Source organism: Aethalodelphis obliquidens, unplaced genomic scaffold (assembly GCF_003676395.1).
Source record: "Aethalodelphis obliquidens isolate GAN/ISIS:26980383/991018 unplaced genomic scaffold, ASM367639v1 scaffold22, whole genome shotgun sequence".
Classification (NCBI taxonomy): domain Eukaryota; kingdom Metazoa; phylum Chordata; class Mammalia; order Artiodactyla; family Delphinidae; genus Aethalodelphis; species Aethalodelphis obliquidens.
Genome location: NW_020837966.1, coordinates 16,358,440 through 16,380,758, shown reverse-complemented (window position 1 = coordinate 16,380,758; position 22,319 = coordinate 16,358,440). Strand labels below are relative to the sequence as shown.

General features: G+C 42.6%; 1 protein-coding gene across 1 annotated transcript in view; it reads left to right on the top strand.

Moving 5' to 3' along the window:
• TAFA4 (TAFA chemokine like family member 4) overlaps positions 1 to 21,954 on the top strand; it is a 136,244-nt gene extending 114,290 nt beyond the window's left edge. Inside the window, exons 3-5 of the mRNA XM_027121474.1 lie at positions 4,575 to 4,722; positions 6,004 to 6,072; positions 21,804 to 21,954. Of these exons, the coding sequence (XP_026977275.1) occupies positions 4,575 to 4,722; positions 6,004 to 6,072; positions 21,804 to 21,954 (368 nt within the window). The remainder of the gene's footprint in view (positions 1 to 4,574; positions 4,723 to 6,003; positions 6,073 to 21,803) is intronic.
• The last annotated feature ends 365 nt before the right edge of the window (positions 21,955 to 22,319 follow it).

Genomic DNA, 22,319 nt, shown 5'->3' with positions numbered 1-22,319 from the left:
AAATGGGCAGGGCTTTCCACCTATCTTAATAGTTAATAAATGGCTTAATTTTTAAAGAACACAGTGAGTGTCTTGAAATAACAGAGGTGAGAGCAAAATAGCTAAAGATACGATACGTTAAAACCTCAGAACCTATGCTTGTGACTGTTTCCATTTTCTAGATGATACATCTTCCCCGAAGATGTGCTCTTAATCTCTCTGTCCGTAGTTTCAGGGTAAAAATACACTCTTCTTTAGAAAAGCCTTAACTCTGTGTAAATACAACCACACTAAGTCCACAAAGGAGATGCCAGCTGTTGAGAAGTGAGCCTGTTGGTCTTATTCGAAGGTGGGCTTATCTAAATAGCTATATAAATACATATTGTGTTTTATTTAATAGAGTGGTATTTATTTGGGACGAGGGCTAGAAACAAAAACGCTCCATCTATTTCATACAACAGAGAATAAAGAAAATGCACCAGGAGCACAGTAGCTACTTAGTCACCTTACATTTTCACCTAAAAAACATTATAGAAAGTACTAGTTGCCTGTCTTTTTTTAAGTTCGTTTCTGCATAAAGCTAGAAATTCGTTAGAGCTTGGCAGCTTGGAGATAGACAGATAGGGATATTTTGTATTTTCCTAAGACAGGGGGCTTTTTAAAGAATTTCATTTTAAAAATAGAAGTGACAAGACACTTTTCTCTTGTAAAGTATAAGTATATTATGGTATTTGGCACCAGGAAAAAAAAACCATGTATGCCTCCTACAAATTTATTTTCCTGTGGAGGCAAAACTCAGTTAAGTGGGCAGATGTTCTCAAGGGTTATTTTAATAGAACCCTACTTCTGAGTTTTTTGTCTCAGCTCATAGCCCTACTCCGTATGCACTCAGAGCTGAAACATCCGGGCTGTTTAATCACCTTAGTCATTGTCGGGTCAAACCCTCTGTTGGTTTTCGGTTTAGCTGCGAGTTCCTTAATCCTTAACTCATAAAGGAATTTGAAACTTGTATTTTGGCTACTGGGATGGCTCTTATCATGTCTCCTTTTCTGAAAGAACATTTGCGATTAAGTCTTTCACAAGGAAACTTTATCTGGATAAAGTGTCTACTTCTAGGGCTCCTCACTCCATGTATTCTATCAAATATGAACATGATGTCTTTTTTACAACTAGAAATATTTGAAATTCCAGGGCAGCCTGCTGTTTTAAGGAGTCTATTGTGAATCTGTCTCCATCGCTCTGTATTTCCCAACGAAGTGAAAGGACAGTGGTAAAGAGTTTCCAAAGGGCTTGACTGCGTAAGCTTCCTTCTTGTATTTATTTAAATACATTATTACACTTAAATCCTTAAACAAAATACTAGGCAATGCTATAGTTGAGACTGTGATGAAAGCCTGAATCCATCATTTTCCCCACCTCAAGCTCCTTTTCTAGATTCGGCATCAGGATTATTTCAGATTCCCCTGAGTCCAGTGAGAAGGTACTAGCGTTTCTCCGCTGTGAAGCTGAGATAATATCGGATTCAATCTATTTCCTCTGCGGGGAGTTTTATTCCCAGATTTCTCCCCTCACTCACACCTCAGTCGGTCTTCCCTGTCAGGCACCTTTTTGTTCTAAATTCTTGCATCGTCCCTGCCAGACTCACCCTTCTAGGGACATAGGTTTTCCTGGCTTGTTGCACTACCGTGCTGAGAAACTTTCCATGGCTTCCCACCGCTTAGAGAATCAAGTCCTGAATTGTCCTTGACAGTCCCTAAAGTTTGCTTCCCAGACCACCTTTCTCAGCTGCACGCCCACTGTTTCCCTGCTGACCCCTCACTTGAGCCACATGGGTCTCCTGGCTTCCAGGTGGCCGTTCACTGACCCCCCTGCCTTCACCTGGACAGATCACTAGCCATCTGTCAAAGCTTCTTTTTGACTCATCCAGGTAGCTCTGATACCTGTCAAGAGTACATAGGTTTCCACTGCTGAGTGGAAGAAAGTTCGTCTAAGGAACAGTTTTAAAGCCTTTTTAAAAAGTACCTCAGATTCACTTTTAACTCTGTGCAAATATAACTAAGCTCTGGCAACGTTTAGATAACTTTTCCAGTCCTGCAGATGGCATTTTCAGTTGAGGGCTGGGAACCACCTCTTGTTTATCTTTATATCTACTTGGGACCAAACTAAGGTACTCAGAAAATAATCCATGACTGGTCGGCCCTTTGAAGATGGTCAGTTTTGTGTAGCACTTATTAATCTAAACGATTACTGCAAATTGTGTTAACAGTAGAAAGACTGATGGACACAGAGTCTCGATTCAGGTATTACTCACTTTGTGGAAAGCTCTGGTTTTTGGATCTGGAACCGTCTGCCTCCCCTTCTTGCTTCTGAAGGTTCTTGGGACCATCACAAGGGAACAGTACGTAAAAGTGCTTTGAAAATGACACAGCTCCATACGATTTTAAGGTGAAACCGTTGTGATGTCGGGGGCTGAAAAGAATGTAACTTGGTCAGACATGGCGCCAGTGTGTCCGTCCGCTCAAGCGCAGTGTCAGTCTCTGACATAAATAAATAACCCATTTAGCTGCGTGCCTTTCTCAGTGTTGGCACCTCCTGATTTAAACAGCACTTGGTTATTCTAGATCACAAATCTGCCTGACTCATGTACTGTTGGTTTGGATGGGACGCGTTGGATACATAGCTCAGTATTTGGCCAAATCTGGAACGGTGGCTGCATGTGGAGAAAATACAGTATCTGGTTACTTAAGCCAATAATGGAACAATCCTATGCCCTCATCCTGCCACATCGCATTTGCCTGACAGGAGAAGAGTTTTGAATGCACTGGCTTCCTCCGTTACCTACTTTTGTCATTGCCTCTAGCAGAGATCTCTGCTGGGAGGGAGTGGGTACGTAGTAAGTGTTGGCAGCCGTGTTAGACTGCCTCTGTTCAAATGCTGCTTGGCTACTTGGAAAAAGGGTGACTCTGGGCAACTCATTTAATACCACCAGACCTCAGTTTTCTCCTCTCTGTAAAATGCAGAAAAAAGAAATAGCCACTTTGAACCTCAGAGTTGTAGTGAATTTGAAATTAGCAAATGCAGGCAGGACATCTGGCGATGTGTCCTGCACTTGAGAAAAAGTAGCTCGTACTTCAGATACTGCGTTTTTACAGACTGATGGCTTGAGGCAGTGGTCTACCAGTGCCACTTTTCCAACCGCCTTTGCTTAAATTTGTGTATTTGTGTCCCATTTTGGTAGTTCTTGCAGTATTTCATACCCTCCACTGGCAAAAAGAATATGACTCGCTAAATGCTCAGGTGATGGTTAGCAATTTTGAGCAATAAAATATTTATTCATTACAGTAGGTACACCAAATTTTTTTTTGTTTAGATATAAGGCTATTGCACCTTTAATAGACTACAGTGTAGTGTAAACCTAACTTTTCTAGGCGCTGGGAAGTCATAAAATTGGTGTCACTTACTTTAGGGTGGTGGTCTGGAGTTCTCCAAGGTGGGGCTGTGGATGCCTGCTTTTTCTTGAACTTTAGTTTCAGATTCTGAGGCAGTGGTAAAATCCATTGGGGTAGAATTGTTGTTTTTTTTTTTTTTAGTCAATGTGTTACTGTTTCGACCCAAAAAAAAAGAGAAAAAACAAGGCTAACCTACCTCCACCCCCAATCCACACATACTACCCCCAGCTTTGGAGCTTTGTCCTATACCAGCCTGCGGGGGAGGGGGGTTCACCTTTAAAAATCAGTCACAATCTTTTTCGTCCTTTGAAATCTATGGGAATAACCATCAAGGTGATGGTTTTTTCTTAACTTCTCTTCATCTGCCTGCAAACCCAGAGATCTGGGGTACTAGTTTCTGATTCAGGGGCTTAATTGGCAGACTGCTGTGGGGATAGTGAGATGAAGAGGAAAGGGAATTCACAGGTAAGCTAACTGACTAGTCGAGAATGTAGGCATGTGAGGGGGTGGCCCGCCCCTCCCATCTTAACTTGCGTCTAGTAGTGGACTCAAGTGGTTACTCACCTTGCTGGAATGGCGTGGAGAGATGAGGCACCCTGTGTGCTGAAAATGTTGACTGTTCTTAGTCTGTGCTGTTGAAAACAAAGAGTATGAAACACAACCGCGGTATCCGCGTCCACCACTATAACCTGCAACCAGAGACGGAGACCACGATAATGGTGAACATTTTCTGACCACACGGTGACTGGTCCACAGTCAGCCAGGACTTTCACACGGATTGGCTTTATGCTCTTGCCACCTTCTGGCAAGGCTCTGTTTTTATTCCCATCGTACAGATGAAGAAGCTGAAGCTGAGGGTAAGAAAGCTAGTCCAAGATCCTTCCATAAAGGTAGCACAGCCAAATTCAAACCCGGGCGGGCGTACTGCACAGTGCGAGATCTCACTAACTACATCATCCTCGGTTAGCCAACTGCATAAAAAGAAACTATTTGTTTCTGTACAGTATACGGCTGATTGGATTCTTTACTCAAGATTTCACCATAAGCAATCTTGGAAGCCAGTGTCCTCACCAATGTTGAGCTTTATGTTACCTGTATTTGGAGGAAGAAACAATGTCCCAAAGATTATTTGGCTTTGTCTTCCAGCTTCCGTTGTGATTCAGAAATGGTGGTGTCACATGAATCCTTGTTTGGAAGGAGAGGATTGCAAAGTGCTGCCAGATCACTCAGGTTGGTCCTGTAGCAGCGGCAACAAAGTCAAAACTACAAAGGCAAGTATAGACAAAACCCAGCTGTAATTTACGACCTCAGTGTATCATTACCTGTGGGGTCTCCCCCGCTTCGTTTCGTCCTGCCGTCAAGAGGACAGCGTTCTTTCTTGTTGATAAACCTGCTTGGGCAGGGCCCCTCTGTGACTTTGGCCCTTTGAAAAGTCCATTTCTCAGCATCACCCTTAGTTTCAGATTTTACAGAGCAGTGATTTGGTGGGGAAACGCATTCTTTTAGGCAGGGCTACTGAATTCGGTTCAGCTCCTTCACAGGCCGATTTCAAGTAGAGGTTTCAGAGTTGACAGTCCCGTGTATCACAACAGTATGGCAGGAATCCACCTGCAGATGATTTACTGAAACAGAAAGACCTACTGCCTAAGAGGAGACTTAATGGTTGAAGACTCTAATTCAAGCCTTGCGAGTCAATAGTTTCCTCCCCAAATCATCCTCTTTCTGGCTCTGGAAGACTCCATTTTCCACCTGGTTCTTGAGCCAGAAATTTAACTTCTTCCTCATCTCTCCCTGTCCATTCTATTATTTTGTCTTTGGGATTGTGACTCCCAAATCCCTCCACGCTTCTGCGTCCCACAGTTATAATCCCCGTGAGGTCCGCCATTGTGTCTCATCTGGATGACTGAGGTTGCGGCCTCACATCCGCTCTTGATTCCCCCCCAGTCTGTTCTCCACAGGATGACCCTAGTCGTTTTTGCGAATTGCAGATCTGCTGAGCTGGTCCACCTCCCCATTTTTCAGTGGCTTCTCTGGGTTCCTTAGCTAGCCTGTGCTTGTCTGGCCCTAGGTAAATAACCTGGCAAACTACCTCCCTCCCTCCCTTCATTCTTTCTGCTCCAACCGTCTCGGCCTTCTGTCTAGTCCTTCTTCCTGTGGTGCCTTTACAGTTGCAAAGGAATGGGCCTTCCGCCTTTCTTTTCTAGTTCACCATTACTTCTTCAGGGAATCCTTCACTGGTAGGATTCACGCTCCCTGTATCTCTGAGCACGGTACTAGAGTTACATTTTACAGGGAGTGCTATACTTATTGGCTTCATACTGACAGCTTTCTGTCTAGGAGGAGAGCTGTGAAGTCAGGGCCCCTCGCTGTTTTGCTTACCCATAATCGTCCCAGAGCCAGCTGCATGTCTCCGCGACTATTGCTTGAATGGAAATATTCATAAAACCGGTCATTCTAGGATTATAATGAGCTAGGCACACTGGAATGGGATGACTGTTTAGTTCTGGTTGCTGTGTCAGCTGTGGCCCCTGAGGAGGTATAACATCTCTTGAAGCGTTTCTCATCTTGCTTACAGTTTCCCCTTTATGAGTATTCGGAATTACTCGAGCTCTCAATCATTTTCAACCCCTGAGGTCATGAGAAGGTGAGTTTTCCTCCTATGTGTGTGTACGTGGGGTATTATAATACACGAGATTTTATAAAATAAATATTTAAGTATGTCATGAATAAAAGGTTACATCTACAACAGACTATTATAGAACAAGGTTTTATAATACATTTTAAATGTAGATTTTAGGTGATATTTGTCCTACCCCAAATTACCAATAGTATATAGTCAGTGATTTGATTAGTTCCTCATTATCTAGGTAAAATAATTTCAAAATCAAGACCGTTGTAACATTAATTGCAATGATCAACTAACGTGTGCTTGTTAGTGATAGCATAACTATCAGGTTAAATGACCTGATCTCTGCTTTTATGTCCAGGGCAGAAGCAGCTCGGGGAGGTTGCTGGAGGGAGAAGGAGGTTAGCACTGCCACCCTTTTTATCAGCTCTCCTTCTAACCAACTCCCCATACACTTCCAACCTGTGTAAACCCAAGTGTGCTTGTTAAGCAAATCCTGCCTTAAGATGATTCCACCATCCTTTCCCAATGTGCCCCTTTCAGCCCTTCTTCCCTCACCCCCTCCTAAATCAAAATCTTGGAGTGGCCAAGGAGCCAGGGTCTTAAATCCATCCACGATAAAAAAAAATGTCCTTCAACGTGTTTCTTGTCAACTAGGAAATTACATTTTGCGAGATTATTCTTGTATTGACTCTTACATATAAATATAAAAGAAGAACACAAGTGCCAGCCAGCTGTGTTCCAGAAATGAATGTGTCTAAGGGGTCCCCTGCTGCAGCGGCTCCCTCTCTATTGATGTGCCGAGAGCGAGGGCAGCTGCAGGAAGCAAACCTTGAGGGCCATTTTGGCTCTATGTGCTGGGGGTTAGAAGTTTGCTCAAGCTGCCTCCTCAACGGTAGTGACGTTTCATTTAGCACTTGGGAAAGCTGTAGAAGCATAATACAGTTCCCCCAGCCCTCATGATACGTAGCTACTTTTTTTTTTAAGTGATACAGCACTGGAGAATAATCTCTAAGTCATAAAACTTTGTTTCCTTTATTCATCCAAGTCAGTGTGACTTGAACTATATAAAACATTTTATGTCTTTTATGGAGCTTCTGCACATAGAGTAACTTCATTTGTGGAGCTGTGACTGGCTTCAGTGAAGCACTTGGTACTCACAGAAGCTGCACCTTAAAAATCGACACTGGACCTTATACCCCAGCAGTCCTATAAAGGTAGAACAGTTACCTCCCTCGAGGGGGGTATTAACTATAGAACAAAATAGTTGCCATTGTCCTTAACAGTTGATGCACAGCAGCATCAGAACACAGAAAGGCTAAAAAAGATTATCTGCGGTAAGCCACCTAGGTCCGAATTTTCTTTTCCACTGCCACTTAGGTGCAAATGTGACAGAGTTAGCAGTCAACTTGAGATGTTACTAGCCTTAGATGAACATAGGAATGTGAGAGGAGACAATTCCCTAACCAGGAAGGTTGGCATTGAGTTTATTCCGCTGGTGTAGTTTTCAGGATCCCCAGAGAGGAGGCAGCTACTGCTTTGTGGGAAAATATAACTGACTCTCTGTCATCCTGCCTCAATTTTCCCTAATTCAGTTCTGAGTTTTATTACCTCCACCCTGCTCAATGTGCTACATCATTTCTCCCTATTTAAGTATTAAGGCTCCTGACACTGTGTGCAATGTCCTCTTAGCACCAAAGGCAATGACTTGCCCGGGGGGCTTTTTGGTGTTTGCAAATTGTAAGCAATTCACATTGAATCTTGAGAAGTTTTAGATGTTTAAACGTTCCTGATTTTAAAACATCTACTAAGAGTGAAGAGGCATGTGTTTAGAGCAGTAATTCTCAATGAGGGGCGAGCCTGCCCTCAAGGGGACATTTGGCAACATCTCAGGACACTTTTAGCTGTCACACGTCGGGGAGGGGGCTTGCCATGGGCACCTTGTGTGGGTGGAGGCCAGGCACCCTACTCCACATCCTAAAATGCACAGCGCGGTGCCCACAACAAAGGCTTATATCGCCCCACGTGGCCGTGGTGCTGAGGTTGAGAAACTGTGCTTTCTAGGACAGCGTCGTTTTCTTTAGTAGCTGTGTGTAAGCATCCTACCTGATTCTTACTTCCTTTTGTTCTTCAAAGTTTCTATTACGTGTCCAGTTGTTTTGTTTCCAATATTTCGTACTGGAAAACCTAGAGGTAGGAGGTAAGAAATTAAACAACAGGCTTTCTCTTCAAAACCTCCCTCACCCTCAACATCTAAGATGACCAACGTCCTTCTAGTATCTTCCTCACGGGACTCAAATCGATACCTTTTTCCTCTGTCTCTTGGACTACTGTGACGGGTCATCCTCTCTACCACAATGTTAAATTACCTAATGGTATCAGTGGCTACAGGAAAATCATCATGGCAACTTGTTCAAAACAAACTATTTTGAGCCTCATTATAGGATGTTTATGGACGGGGCTTAAAAAAACCCATACTTTGAAGACGTTGTTCTTAGGGTGATTCTGACGAGCATGCAGGATGCCGGGATCCCTAGTTTTCCGAGCGCCCCACCTGCTCTCTGTTCTTGCCTTTAACTGGCCTATACTCTGCTTTCTGTGCCACCAGGGTAAAGTCCCTGCCCAGGTTCCTCCTAGTGAGAGACCATCGATGGATCCCCCTTGGTAACTGGCAGAAACTATAAAGTATAAGCATCTTGGGATGGGTTTTCACGGCCGCTCACCAAATAGGCCATGTACTTCCATACCCCATGGCCTTCTTCTTCATCTCCTCCCACTTCTAAAATTTTACTTGTCTTTCAAGGTCTAGCTGAGAGGACTCCTTTATCCTGAACTCTTATCTTCTCTGATCCCTAGAGCCAGAGCCTGAACCCCTCAGAGCACCCAGTCACATGAGACTGGAGCTAACAGCCACACGGTGGCAACTGTTTATCCACCAAAATAACAAGGAACCTTCCACATACAATCAGCACAACAAGTATTTTAAAAGAAACTAAATCGGAGAGCAGCAGCGGCTTATCCTCCGACCTTCAGTGCGGAGAGGCTCCAAAACAAACTGGGCGTGGAGAATGAGCTTCCTCTCGAATAAGATGCCTTTGAGAATTACATCCTAGATGAAGATTGATAGTTGGCTGGCTATAAACGTGGCTGGGTTTTCAATAGATGCATGAAAGAAAGATCCAGAAAGAGCTAACATGACAAGAGCCACCATGTCCTGAGCCCTAACCTCATGTGCTTTTCATTCCCTTTGCACTACAACTGAAGGGGGCCGGTGTTACTGTTCTCCACTTAGCAGATGAAGAACCTTAGGCGGAGAGAGCGCCCGTCCCAGCTCAGAAAATGACCAGCTTCGTCATCTGGTTGCTCAGGCCAAAGGCCTTGGAGTTGTCCTTGCTTCTTCTTTCTCTACACCCTTTATTTGTCACAAACCCTGCCGCCTTCCTCTTTTATCACTTCAGCCAAAGGGATCCCTTTAAGTGGATAGCCTGGCCCTGCCTCCCTTGTCTCACCTCTCTGCCTCAGTCGGAAAAAGGCCAAAGTCCTTGCACTGGCCCTTGCATTTACCTCTCGCCGGAAACTTCTTGCCCCAGAGAGTCAGGGCTCGCTCCTTTCCATCAAGTACCTCCATAAATACCTCCTTCCCTGACAACCCTCTAAGAAACACTAGCCTTCTGCCCTCCCTGCCCCAGTAATGGTCTCCAGAGTATTGCTTTACTTTCCTCCATAGCGCGTATCCCCTGTTGACATAGTATTTACCTATTTGTCCAGCCCTTTTCCTCTACAGTAGGAATCGGCAAGCGATGTCTTGCAAACCAGATGCAGCCTTTAGCTCACAGGCCATTAATAACAACAACAACAACAAACAGGGAAGAAGGAGCTTTACGTTTTAAATGGTTGGGAAAAAAAGCAAAAGGAATATATTTTATAACACATGAGAATTACATGAAATCCCAATTTCAACATCCATAAGGAAAGTATTATAGGGATAAAGCAACGCCCATTAATTTATGTATTGTCTCTGGCTGCTTTTGCGGTATAAAGGCAGAGCTGAGAAGTTGTGATAGTGACTATATGGCCCGCAACATGGAAAATATTTTATGGTTTGGTCTTTTAGAGAGAAAGTATACCAATCCCTATTCTAAGTTCTACGAGGACAGGGCTTCTAACTAAGTTCTACGAGGACAGGGTTTTTCATTTCGTTTGCTCTATAGTATTCCCCAGCACAAACAAAAGAGCGATTATAGTGTAGAATACATAAATCAAGGCCGTCTTTCAGTTAAAACATATGAGGTTTGAAAAAATACCTGATTGGGTCTAAAGCCCAGGCATGACGACTGTGTGATCAAATAATATAATTTACTTTAAAAGTATTTGGATGGTGTAGACATGTTAAAGTATTATGTTTTTATTTATGTATTCCCAGCTGATGTATTGATGATCTAACCTGTACAGTTTCTTACATGATGAAATCAAACTATAGAAACCGCAGGCCTGTTCCTTAGATCCTAAGCCATAATGAGCCTGGGTGCTTAAAAATGGAAGAAACAACACACTTTTTAATGGATGTATGTTTCCAGTAAATACAGTAGTTTAATAAAAATAACCTATTTTTGAAAACGAGAGTTAACGTAAGTCTTAAAAGAGAACGAACAAAGGCAACGTTCTGATCCTGACGTACGCTGATTTAACTCAGCATTCGTTTGGACATATTTTAGCCCCATTAACAAAGCATGCTTAGCATGCATGAGTTAACTTGATGGGCAATGAATGTACCTAATCTGATGGGATTTTTTTATAATGCAACAAGATACAGAGCTAGGGTGCTAATACCATGTTGTGGAAGGCTTTGGGTGTGTTTTTCTTTGCAACCTCAAAGCAAGACATGTAAAGAAGAATTTGATTTGAGCAGGTGATTTGGCAAAGTTGGTTACTGATAAAGATGCCCACTATTAAATTCGATGCATGTGACACAGACAGGGATGTATGGGTCCGGTAACAGGAAGGGTTCTCTTTGGTGGGTATGGGGTGTCAAATGCTAACTTGTAAAATTCCTTTTAGGTAACACGGTAGCAGAGAGAGAGGTGTGCCTCAACCCTGGAGGAGCGACAGGATGCAGCGCTCTCTTGTTTGGACTGTCCAGAGTCCTGGACTCTTTGCAGGAAATCGTCTTGGATTTCACCCACATCACATTTGCATATCTGTGCTCTGAAGGGTGGCATTTGCTTAACTGTCCCAGCCTTCTCTGCTTCCTGATTTTATTACAGTGAATTATACCTATGGGCTGCTGCACACACAACTGACATCCTATCTGGATTACTAAGGAACATACCTCCAAGAAACTCTGGAGGAACAAACTAGAAGTTTCAGAATGGACCACCTCTGGAGGAATACCGGGTCTTCAGTTTCTTTCTACATTTACAAAGGAGCACGGACCTGTTTCCGAGGATCCTCATTCTCTTCCTCTCTTGAACTCTACTTTAACGCAAGGGCTGAAGGAAGTCTGAAAGGGGTCCAAATGACAAAACGTTTTGGCAGAACATTTTGGCATATATAGATTAAGGAACTCTGATTAACTGGTGATGAAAATTTATTTTATAAACCTGGAAGAATAGAAGGACTTATACCGGGGTTCTTGTGTGTGCAGTTGTATTATTGCTTTTGACGATCTAAAATCTTTGCATTAGAGGTTCTGTTGGCAGGTTAGCAGAAATCAAATGCTCCCATTTTAACTTCTGTGCAGCGTTTTACCGAGTACTAATGAAGGGTATCGATTGCAATATTTTATAACCAAAGCTCTATCATGACATATCCACAACAGAAAGAAAACCTGTTGGGATTTTCATGGCTGCAGTGTAGTCAGGTAAATCATTGAAAATGTAAAACAGTTCCTGTTTAGATGAAGGGTGGGTTCTTCGATCCAGTTTATGGCAATTATATTACCATATTTTGTTAACTCCAAAAGCCTTTGAATGCAGAATTTTTAGACTGTGATTTATTCCTAGCTCCTTCCCTACTTATGTGTTACTCATCTTCTTTCTTTAAATGTAAGTAAAACCTGAGTCATTCTTTTCTTGGTTTAATGATCTTGCAGCATACGTGTCTCCACATACTCGCAGATGCTCTCATGCAGAAACATATTACAGACGAAAAGTGACCCAGATTTTAAATGCATAATGTTATTAAAACACATACCACTATAATAATATGGCATACATTTTATATACTAAGAAACGCCAAAAACATACGTTTTGCACTGGTGGTTATCCCTGTCCTTTCACAGTTACGGGGGAAAATAATGCTATCATATTGTTTGTAGCAGTGACAATTACGTCTATTTGATTTTATTCTTGCAGAAGGAATGGGATGAGGTGATAGCTGTTTGTTTGCTACATTTTTTTGAATTTGACTGACTAGACGCTTACCAGAATTGTTACTCTCATGTTAGTAAGTAAAAAATTCGTTTTACTCATGGTGTATGGCGTATATACGTTTTTGGGATTATTTTATGCCTTAAGATATGGTGTTAACATTCTTAGGTTTGCAAATTTTTATTATAAATGTGAAAAACAACTTTACACAAAGTTTCATGTTGGGGATGTTTACTATATGGCAAACTTGGCATTTATATATAGATTACTACTTAGTTTCTTCTCCCAAACCTATCTAGCAGTAAGGAGAATTTAAAATGTAGGAAGATTTTATTAAGTTGAGGCATATTCATGATGTTCTACGTGTATTCCGCTGCCTTTAGTGTATAACACCTTCCACTGTAAGAGAGCGAGTTTAAAAATAAGAGATTTCATGGCACATGAAATAATGTCTTAGTTTTTCAGCCACCCATCCGATCTTGTGCTCCAAATAAGATCAAGTGAAAATGACACTGAGGTTCGTTTCTAAGATATAAACTACTACCAGGGAATAAACAGTCCACTTGGGAAAATGGAAGGTATCAAAGCTGCCATTTCATCCATTATTGCTTCCAAGTGTTCTTTTTACCTAGTTCGCAAGTTAGCCCTGAAATGGGGCTTTCTTTGAGAAGCATTTTAGTGTTATCATTCCTTTTCTTTTCCTGTAGGGGAGTAGATAGGAGACTTTCCTGTATTTTTACGAAATTTAAAGCAAAGATACCAGAGGAGGATATCAGTCATGTCAGGCTCAGGCCCTCTGATTGTGGCTCATGTGGTCTCAATACCCGAGAGACATTCAATTCTTATATCTTAGAACCTTCAGCTGCCCAGCTAGGCTGCGAACTCAGCCAGGGTCTCTCCAAAGGAACCTGCAACCTCCTTGATTTTAGAGCACTCTCTCAGGTTCCGATCTGCTGCTCTAAAACGTATATACCCTTTTAGCACACGCCCTTGGAAAATTGGAACTCTGTTCACACTTTAAATTCGACAGCACTTAATAAACCTTCCCAAGACCCCTCGGAGTTGTTGGGGAAATTGTCCACCCTTATACACACAAATGTATATATCTGACCCTTTGTGTACTATGCTATTGAATTTCCACTTGAGTTTAAAAGAATAACTATTCTTTTTTATTTATTAAAAGAAGACTATTGGAAACCCACGGCTAACATCATTCCCAGCAGTGAAAAACTGAAAGCATTCCCTCTAAGATCAGGAAAAAGGCAAGGATGTCCACTGTCACCACTTTTATTCAACATAGTTTTGGAAGTCCTTCTTTGTCAGAGAAGAAAAAAATACAAGGAATCCAAATCGGAAAAGAAGTAGTAAAACTGTCACTGTTTGCAGATGACATGATACTAAACATAGAGAATCCTGAAGATGCTACCAGAAAACTACTAAGGCTCATCAATGAATTCAGTAAAGTTGCAGAATACAAAATTAATACACAGAAATCTGTTGCATTTCTGTACACTGACAACGAAAGATCAGAAAGAGAAATTCAAGAAACAATCTGATTTACCATCGCATCAAAAAGAATAAAATACCTAGGAATAAACTTACCTAAGGAGACAAGAGACCTCTACTCTGAAAGTTATAAGACACTGATGAAAGAAACTGGAGATGACACAAACAGATGGAAGGATATTCCATGTTCTTGGAGTGGAAAAATCAATACTGTGAAAATGACTATAGTACTCAGAGCAATTGACAGATTGAGTGCAATCCCTATCAAATTACCAATGGCATTCTTCAGAGAATTAGAACAAAAATTTTTCACAGGGCTCCCCTGGTGGCACAGTGGTTGAGAGTCTGCCTGCCGATGCAGGGGACAGGGGTTCATGCCCTGATCTGGGAGGGATCCCACATGCCGCGGAGCGGCTGGGCCCGTAAGCCGTGGCTGCTGGGCCTGCGCGTCCGGAGCCTGTGCTCCGCAACGGGAGGGGCCACAACAGTGAGAGGCCCGCGTACCGCAAAAAAAAAAAAAAAAAATTTTTTTTTGCACAATTTGTGTGGAAACACAAAAGATCCCCAAAAGCCAAAGCAATCCTGAGAAAGAACAATGGAGCTGGAGGAATTGCACTCCTTGACTTCAGACTATACTACAAAGCTATAGTCATCAAAACAGTATGGTAACAGCACAAAAACAGAAATAAAGATCAGTGGAACAGGATGAGAAATCCCAGAAATAAACTCATGCACCTATGGTCAAGTAATCCACAACAAAGGAGGCAAGAATATGCAATGGAGAAAAGACAGTCTCTTCAATAAGTGGTGCCGGGAAAACGGGACAGCTACATGTAAAAGAAATTAGAATATTCTCTACCACCATCCATAAAAGTAAATGGACCAAAGCCCTAAATGTAAGGCTAGACACTATAAAACTCTTAGAGGAAAACATAGATGGAACAGCCTTTGACATAAATTGCAGCAGTATCTTTTTTGATCCACCTCCTAGAGTAATGAAAATAAAAACAAACAAATGGGACCTAATTAAACTTAAAAGCTTTTGCACAGCAAAGGAAACCATAAACAAAACAAAAAGACAACCCACAGGATTGGAGAAAATATTTGCAAACATAGCAACCGATGATGAGGGATTAATCTCCAAAATATACAAACAGCTCATGCAGCTCTATGTCAAAAAAAAAAAAAGAAAAATCAAAAAAGAGACTGAAGATCTAAACAGACATTTCTCCAGAGAAGACATACAGATGGCCAAAAAGCACATGAAAAGATGCTCAACATCACTAATTATCAGAGACATGCAAATCAAAACTACAATGAAGTATCACCTCACACCAGTAAGGCTAGCCATCATGAAAAAGTCTACAAACAATAAATGCTGGCGAGGGTGTGGAGAAAAGGGAACCCTCTTGCACTGTTGGTGGGAATGTGAATTGATACAGCCACTATGGAGAACAGTATGGAGGTTCCTTAAGAAACTGAAAATAGAACTACCATACGACCCAGCAATCCCACTACTGGGCATATACCCTGAGAAAACCATAATTCAACAAGAGACATGTACCACAATGTTCACTGCAGCACTATTTACAATAGCCAGGACATGGAAGCAACCTAAGTGTCCATCGACAGAGGAATGGATAAAGAAGATATGGTACATACATACAATGGGATATTAGTCATAAAAAAGAATGAAATACTGCCATTTGCAGAAACATGGAAGGACCTAGAGATGATGGTACTAAGTGAAGTAAGTCAGACCGAGAAAGACAAATATCATATGATATCACTTATAGGTGGAATTTAAAAATTGATACCAAAGAACTAATTTGCAAAAGAGAATCTGACTCACAGGCTTAGAAAACAAACTTATGGTTACCAAAGGGGAAAGGTGGGAGGAGGGATAAATTAGGAGGTTGGGATTAACATATATGCACTAATATATACAAAATAGATAATCAAGAAGGACCTACTGTGGAGCACAGGGAACTCTACTCAACACTCTGTAATAATCTATATGGGAAAAGATTCCGAAAAAGAACAGGTATCTGTACATACAGAATGGGATCATGTTGCTGCACACCATAAACACACACAACGTCATAAATCATCTGTAGTACCCACCCCCAAATTAATTAAAAAAAATTAAGACATGCCTACCCTATTCCCCTCAGGCCTCGAAAAACTGGGCGGCTGTCACATCCCTGGAGCCTGAGCAGGCTTGGGGTGTAAGGGCTGTCCTGGTTCTAAGGGAACTGGGGAAGATGCGCCAGCAAATGAGCCCCGCCCCCTTGGACCTGGAATGCCTGCTTCCCTCTGGATGGGACCACCATCTCCAGATCCAGATGGGCCCTCCTACAGCTAAAGCAAGCCCAGTGCACGCAAAGGATGGTGGAGCCTCTGGGTTGCATTAGCTTTGAAATGTCACCAGGTCTCCATGTCTCCTGGTGGTGGGGTTCCCACCCTCAAGCCTCCTTCCTTAGAGTCGCCTCACCTGCACAAGACAGCACCTTTGCCGCAGCGGTTATGCAGGGTTGGGATTTTGCCCGGGGCAGGGTGGGTAGTGAAAGGCGAGGGGAAAGAAGTAATGAGACACAAGCCCTTGGGTGTGTGTGCTGGCACCTTCAGCTCTAAGTTACAACCCAGGAACGCGAAGGCTCTGGTTGCCTGAGTAACCAGAGTTGGGCATGAAGAAATGCTGCCGCCTTGTGACCATTTTCCATAACAACAATTTCACACTTCAGAGTCACAAGGCCTGCAGGGCTGTAAAGGACAGCCTGCGCTCAAGAAATGCCCTGGGGTAGGTTATCCAAGAAGAATTCAAAACAGGGCTGACTTGCAAGAAGCCGATTTCAAGTGGTATATTTTACTCAAACTATTTTTTTTAAAAAAGCACATGAAAAGATGCTCAACGTCTCTAATTATTAGAGAAATGCAAACCAAAACTGCAAATCAGAATGGCCATCAGCAAAAAGTCTACAAATAATAAATGCTGGAGAGGGTGTGGAGAGAAGGGAACCCTCCTACACTGTAGGGGAAAATGTAAATTGGTACAGCCACTATGGCGTTTCCTTAAAAAACTAAAAATAGAGCTACCATTTGATCCAGCAATCCCACTCCTGGGTATATATCCGGAAAAAACCCATAATTCGAAAAGATACATGCACCCCAGTGTTCACTGCAGCACTATTTACAATAGCTGAGACATGGAAGCAACCTTAAACATCCATCAATGGAGGATAAAGAAGACGTGGTGCATATATACGATGGAATACTACTCAGCCACAAAAAAGAAGGAAATAATGTCATTTGCAGCAACATGGATGGACCTAGAGATTATCATACGAAGGGAATTAAGTCAGACAGAGAAAGACAAATATTATATGCTATCACTGATATGTGGAATCTAATTTTTTTACAAGTGATACAAATGAACTTACTTACAAAAGGGAAACAGACTTACAGATATTGGAAACAAACTTACAGTTACCAAAGGGGAAACATGGGGCGGGGGGAGGGATAAATCAGGAGCTTGGGATGAACACATACACCCTACTATACATAAGATAGATAACCAACAGGGACCTACTGTATAGCACAGGGAACTCTACTCAGTATTCTGTAATAACCTGTATTGAGACGAGAATCTAAAAAAAACAATGAATATATATATATGTATAACTGCATCACTTTGCTGTACACCTGAAACTAACAACATTGTAAGTCAACTATACTCCAATAAAATTTTAAATAAAAACCAAAGAACAGTAAAAAAATACTGTTGGCCTGGGATAAAATGATTAAAAAATTGAACTGCTCATTACTATGACTTAGACTGTAAGCAGCTATAAGGTTCCATATACCACTGTGTACATTGGCAGAACACCAGCCCTTCTCCACGTAAGATTTAGTTAGAGGCTGCCTCAGGGCAGATGCATCCCAGGTACATGTTCCACGGATTTTGAAGGTTTCCTGGAGATGCAGTGACGCTGAGCCCATATTCTTCCACGTCAATGCTATGGGGTGGAGGGGAGACGGCAGCCCCTTCGATGGGTATGCACAACCCACCCCCCCGTCCGATGCCATGACTACTTGGCCAGTCCCCCTCACTTGAATTTTTGCTCATACTATGGAATTTTGTAAAGAATTTGTGGGTGCACAAGGTTGGGAATTGCCTCCTGTGGAAACAACCTCATCAAAATGCCTGTGTCATAGATAATTTCTCCAAGATTAGAAAATGTTTCTGCACAGAATTCCTAGTGATGGGCAATTAGGGACTCACTGACCAAGGATTAATCCACAGCTAGTCTGGTAACTGCCTTCACCATTTTGGGTCTCTCTGAAATAGGCAAAGCATTATTAAGAGGTGTACCTAAAGCCTGTGGGTTCTTCTATACTAGGCGTTGGCAAACGGCGGTCAAATCCAGCCTGCCCGGGTTTGTTAATAAAGGTGTGTTAGAACACAACCATGCCGTTCATTTGTGTAGAAGCTGGGGTTTTGCACTACAACAGCAGAGAAGACTAGTTGTGATGGAGCCCACGCGACCCACAAATTCTAAAATGTTTAGTCTTTGCTCCTTTGCAGAGAAGTTGGCCAATCTATGTTCTATACAATGGAAGAACGTGATGTTATTGTATGAGTTCACCGGAACCTGGTAACAGAATGGCAAAGATTTGAGGCTCTGGAGACAGACAGATCGAAGTATGGATATGGGCTCTGCTACTCATCTTTCAAAGTTTTCTACTCCATCAACTGCAGTTCCTTCTTAAAATAGGGATGTCAGGATAATGATATATACACCCCGCAGGAGTTTTTTGATAAGAATTTTCTATCAACAAACTCTTAGCAGGGTGGCGAGCAAATAATAGGTTCTTGATAAAGTTGTGCCTCTGGGATGAGTAATTCATAATCCAAGTAGTCACCTCACACAGAAAAGGAGAAGCAAGTCGCAGGCCCTGGGCTCAAAACGGGGGTGTAAGGTTTAAGTGGACACCACTGACAGAAAATCGGGGCCAGATGAGACTAGACCTTAAAGCGTTCTCTCCCTGTTTTCAAGTCAGTAAAAACTGAGAAAGCAGAGCGAGGACAAAGTCGGCAAACAACTCAAGGAACACTGCCTCCCCTTGACCTTGGCTGTCTATCTGGCAGGGAACTGAAGACGCTTATGCTTTCTGCATGGACACGTCAATGTCTTGAGTCTGCAGTACCTACCTGGTAGAAGTCAGAGCACCACTGCAGAGAAAGATGTACTACACGGGGATGCTGATTTGAATCTGCAACCCGAGGTGACAGATGTAGGACATACACGTGAACACCGTTCTTTCAGGTTCATCGTGTAAAAAACTCAAGCCCCATCCAGCAGCTACATGAAAGGAAACAGCCATTTCAAGTTACAAAGTAATCTTGTAAACAGAAACTTGGAACAAAAGAGCCCCTTAAATAATTGATGAATAGTTACTGAAGCATATTGGACAGTCTTTGTAGTATTGATTCGGGGCTGTGAACAAAACAAGCTCATGCTTGAGATTTCTTCCTCTCCTCTTTGCTGCTATGAATATTCATAGCCTGTGCAGTGGTATTTCTTTTGTATTGTTCACCCGGACCTGGACCTCTGCTCTCTGTGGATAGGGCCTGTGACCTGTCCTTTAATGATCAGCTTTGATTTTCTTAATGAGGAATTATCACAATAGTTCAGGACACTGAATTATTAATTGAATAACTGTATTTAACAGCCAAGGAATGGAAGCAAGCCAATGAACTTGGGTCCTCTACTTGCAAATCTGAAATCCTACTCTCAGGAGTTCAGTCTGCATCTCTGAACCTGCCTGCCGTCTTTCTGAACTGCGTCTTCATCCTTGCTTTGTTACATCTATTAAGTTCAACATTGAGTGTTTTACAGCCCATTCACAGACGTCACAGAAAATTTAATCATGCCCTTACTATTTCAGCGTTGCAATAACTGAAAAGAAAACATAAAAAATAATTCATCCTGTCTCTCTTCACACACAAATCAATAGAGTGGACTGCTTAGGTCAGCTCAGTGGGGGCATGGGTTGAAATAGGAATCAGGACAATACTTTGGAACATTTAAATATTTGTGAGCTCCATGTATCTGACAGAGGGCTGAAACGGATCCTTAGTGCCACAGTAAAGAAAGGGGAGTAAAACCACTACGTCTCAGCTGGAGAAGAAGTTCGTGACAACTCTTGAAACTGTCAGAGTCAGAAAAATTGGTATCTGATGCTGCCAAACGCTATTTCAATCACTGTCTTTTCTGATTCGCTACGAGAGCACAGATGAAGAGTGGGAATAGAGCAGGGGATCTTTAAAAGATGCTATGTCTGATGTTCTCGAGGGAAGGGGACTTTGCCTGTGGCAGGTCAGTACAGATGGCTCTGATGTGGTGATGCAGGCCCTTGGGCTGTGGTCAGAGAGAGTGAAGTAGAAAGGGGTTTGCATGTGCTTTGGAGTGCTCTCATTTGACTAACCATTACATAGAAGACTGGTGTAGAAGGTCTTCCCATTTGTTACTCCATTCATCTTCCTGTGCTTTAAAGAGAGCTGTGTCAGTTTCTCTTCTCCCTCCTGCCATTTCAGATGCAGAAAGGGGTCCAAAGGGGGAAGGGAAATCTCTTCAGGCTCAGAGTAGGACCTGGAAGGCAGATCTACTCAACAGGAAAAGATTTGTAGCAATTAATAGATTTGACTCCATACAAAGCAAAACTTTGTGCATGACCAAACCACATAGACCCAACTAAAAGTCAAAGTGGGAAAAGTATTTAGAGCTTGTATTGGCAGACAAATATTAATATCCTTGCAAAACTTTTACAAACTGCTAAGCAAAAGATGAGCACCTCAATCGAAAAGCAAACAAAAGGTGTAATAATTCACAAAAGAAGAAATACAGAAAGGCCAAGTGGTTTGCAATTTTTGATGAATACTTGAAATTGTACAGTCTTTCAAGTCAGTTTGGCCGATATTAAAAAGAAAGAATATCTAACAGGAGTTGCAGGGGTGTGATGTTACCCTGTACATATTGCATCAAGAGGCTTAGCAGTCAACCTTCCTGACTCAGGGTTTCTACTTGCAGGAACATAAGAAATTACGAGGCCAAGTGGCATGAACAAGAATATGAATCCCAGAATTCTTCATAAGGGCAAAAAGCAATCAGAAATCCTACATCATCATCAAAAAGGGCTGTACTTCTGGTTCTGGGCACTCCTGCTTATCTCAACAAAAATCCCTGGACAAAACACATTAAAATCCTGGCAGGGTCAAAGACGGACGCCAGGCAGACTAGCTAGGAACCTTGGGACTCAAGTGCCAACTAAAAATTGTCACTTGCCATCTGGTTATGGAAGAATGAAGTCACTGGCCACTGCAGCCACTAACCTTCAATACACCCTAAAGGAGTTCAGGGTGGAGATCAGGAAGGAGACACTCTGGGCTCTGGGAAAAACTGGCAGAACAGGACTTCAGATAGTAAGACATTTTTCAGGAGAAGATTTTATGAGCCCAAATTCTTGCATCGTCTCATATCTAGAAAAGCACTAAAATCATTAATGGAGACCTCTGCTCCTTTGGACTAGCAGCTAACTTCTTGTGACCAGCAGTAACCTGTCAAAGTGTGTGCCTGACTGCACGCACCCCCTTCACCAAAATCACCGTATACTGACCTCCCCCCTACCTCTCTAGAGCAGTTCCTCAGAGCTATCTGAGAGGCTGTCTCCCAGGCTATAGTCCTCATTTTGCCCCAGATAAAACATAACTCACAGCTCACACATTTTTTTTTTTTTTTTTCAGTTGACACAAGGAATAACTGAGGAGTGAGGTTCTGGAGTTGCTGTTTTTTTCTTGTGTTCTGTGCAACCCAGCTGGGTGCTGGAGAAGCCTGCAACCCAGAAATGCCAAAGGGTGCAGACAAAACACAGCCCCCCTCCAAAACCTGCTTTCTTTCACGCCAAGGACTCAGAAAAGGGCAATCCAAACGAGCAGAAACCATTAGCCGTATCTGCCTGTTCTTGAGTGAACATCATGAAAACCCTCTGTAGCCACTCCCTCCCCAAATGGGTACTGCAGCTGGGGGATCTGCGGGTGGAACTCTGTCCTTCATCCCCATCTCCCAGTGTTGAGCATGTCCCTCCCCTGCAGGGCTGGGGGATGAACTCACACTTCCTCCGCTTTCTTGTGGTGGGAACGCGGTATACCCCGCTCCTTTGTAGCCCATGGGCAGAGCCCTGTCTCCTGCATTCCCTGTTATGGTAATCAGACAGCACTCCTTCCGCACAGAGCCTGCTGGCAAAAAATCGGAGCCTGTTTTCACCATGGAGTGGAAAATAATAAGGCAACTTTCCTCTTCTGTGGGCAGAACTCTGACTTGCACCCTCACG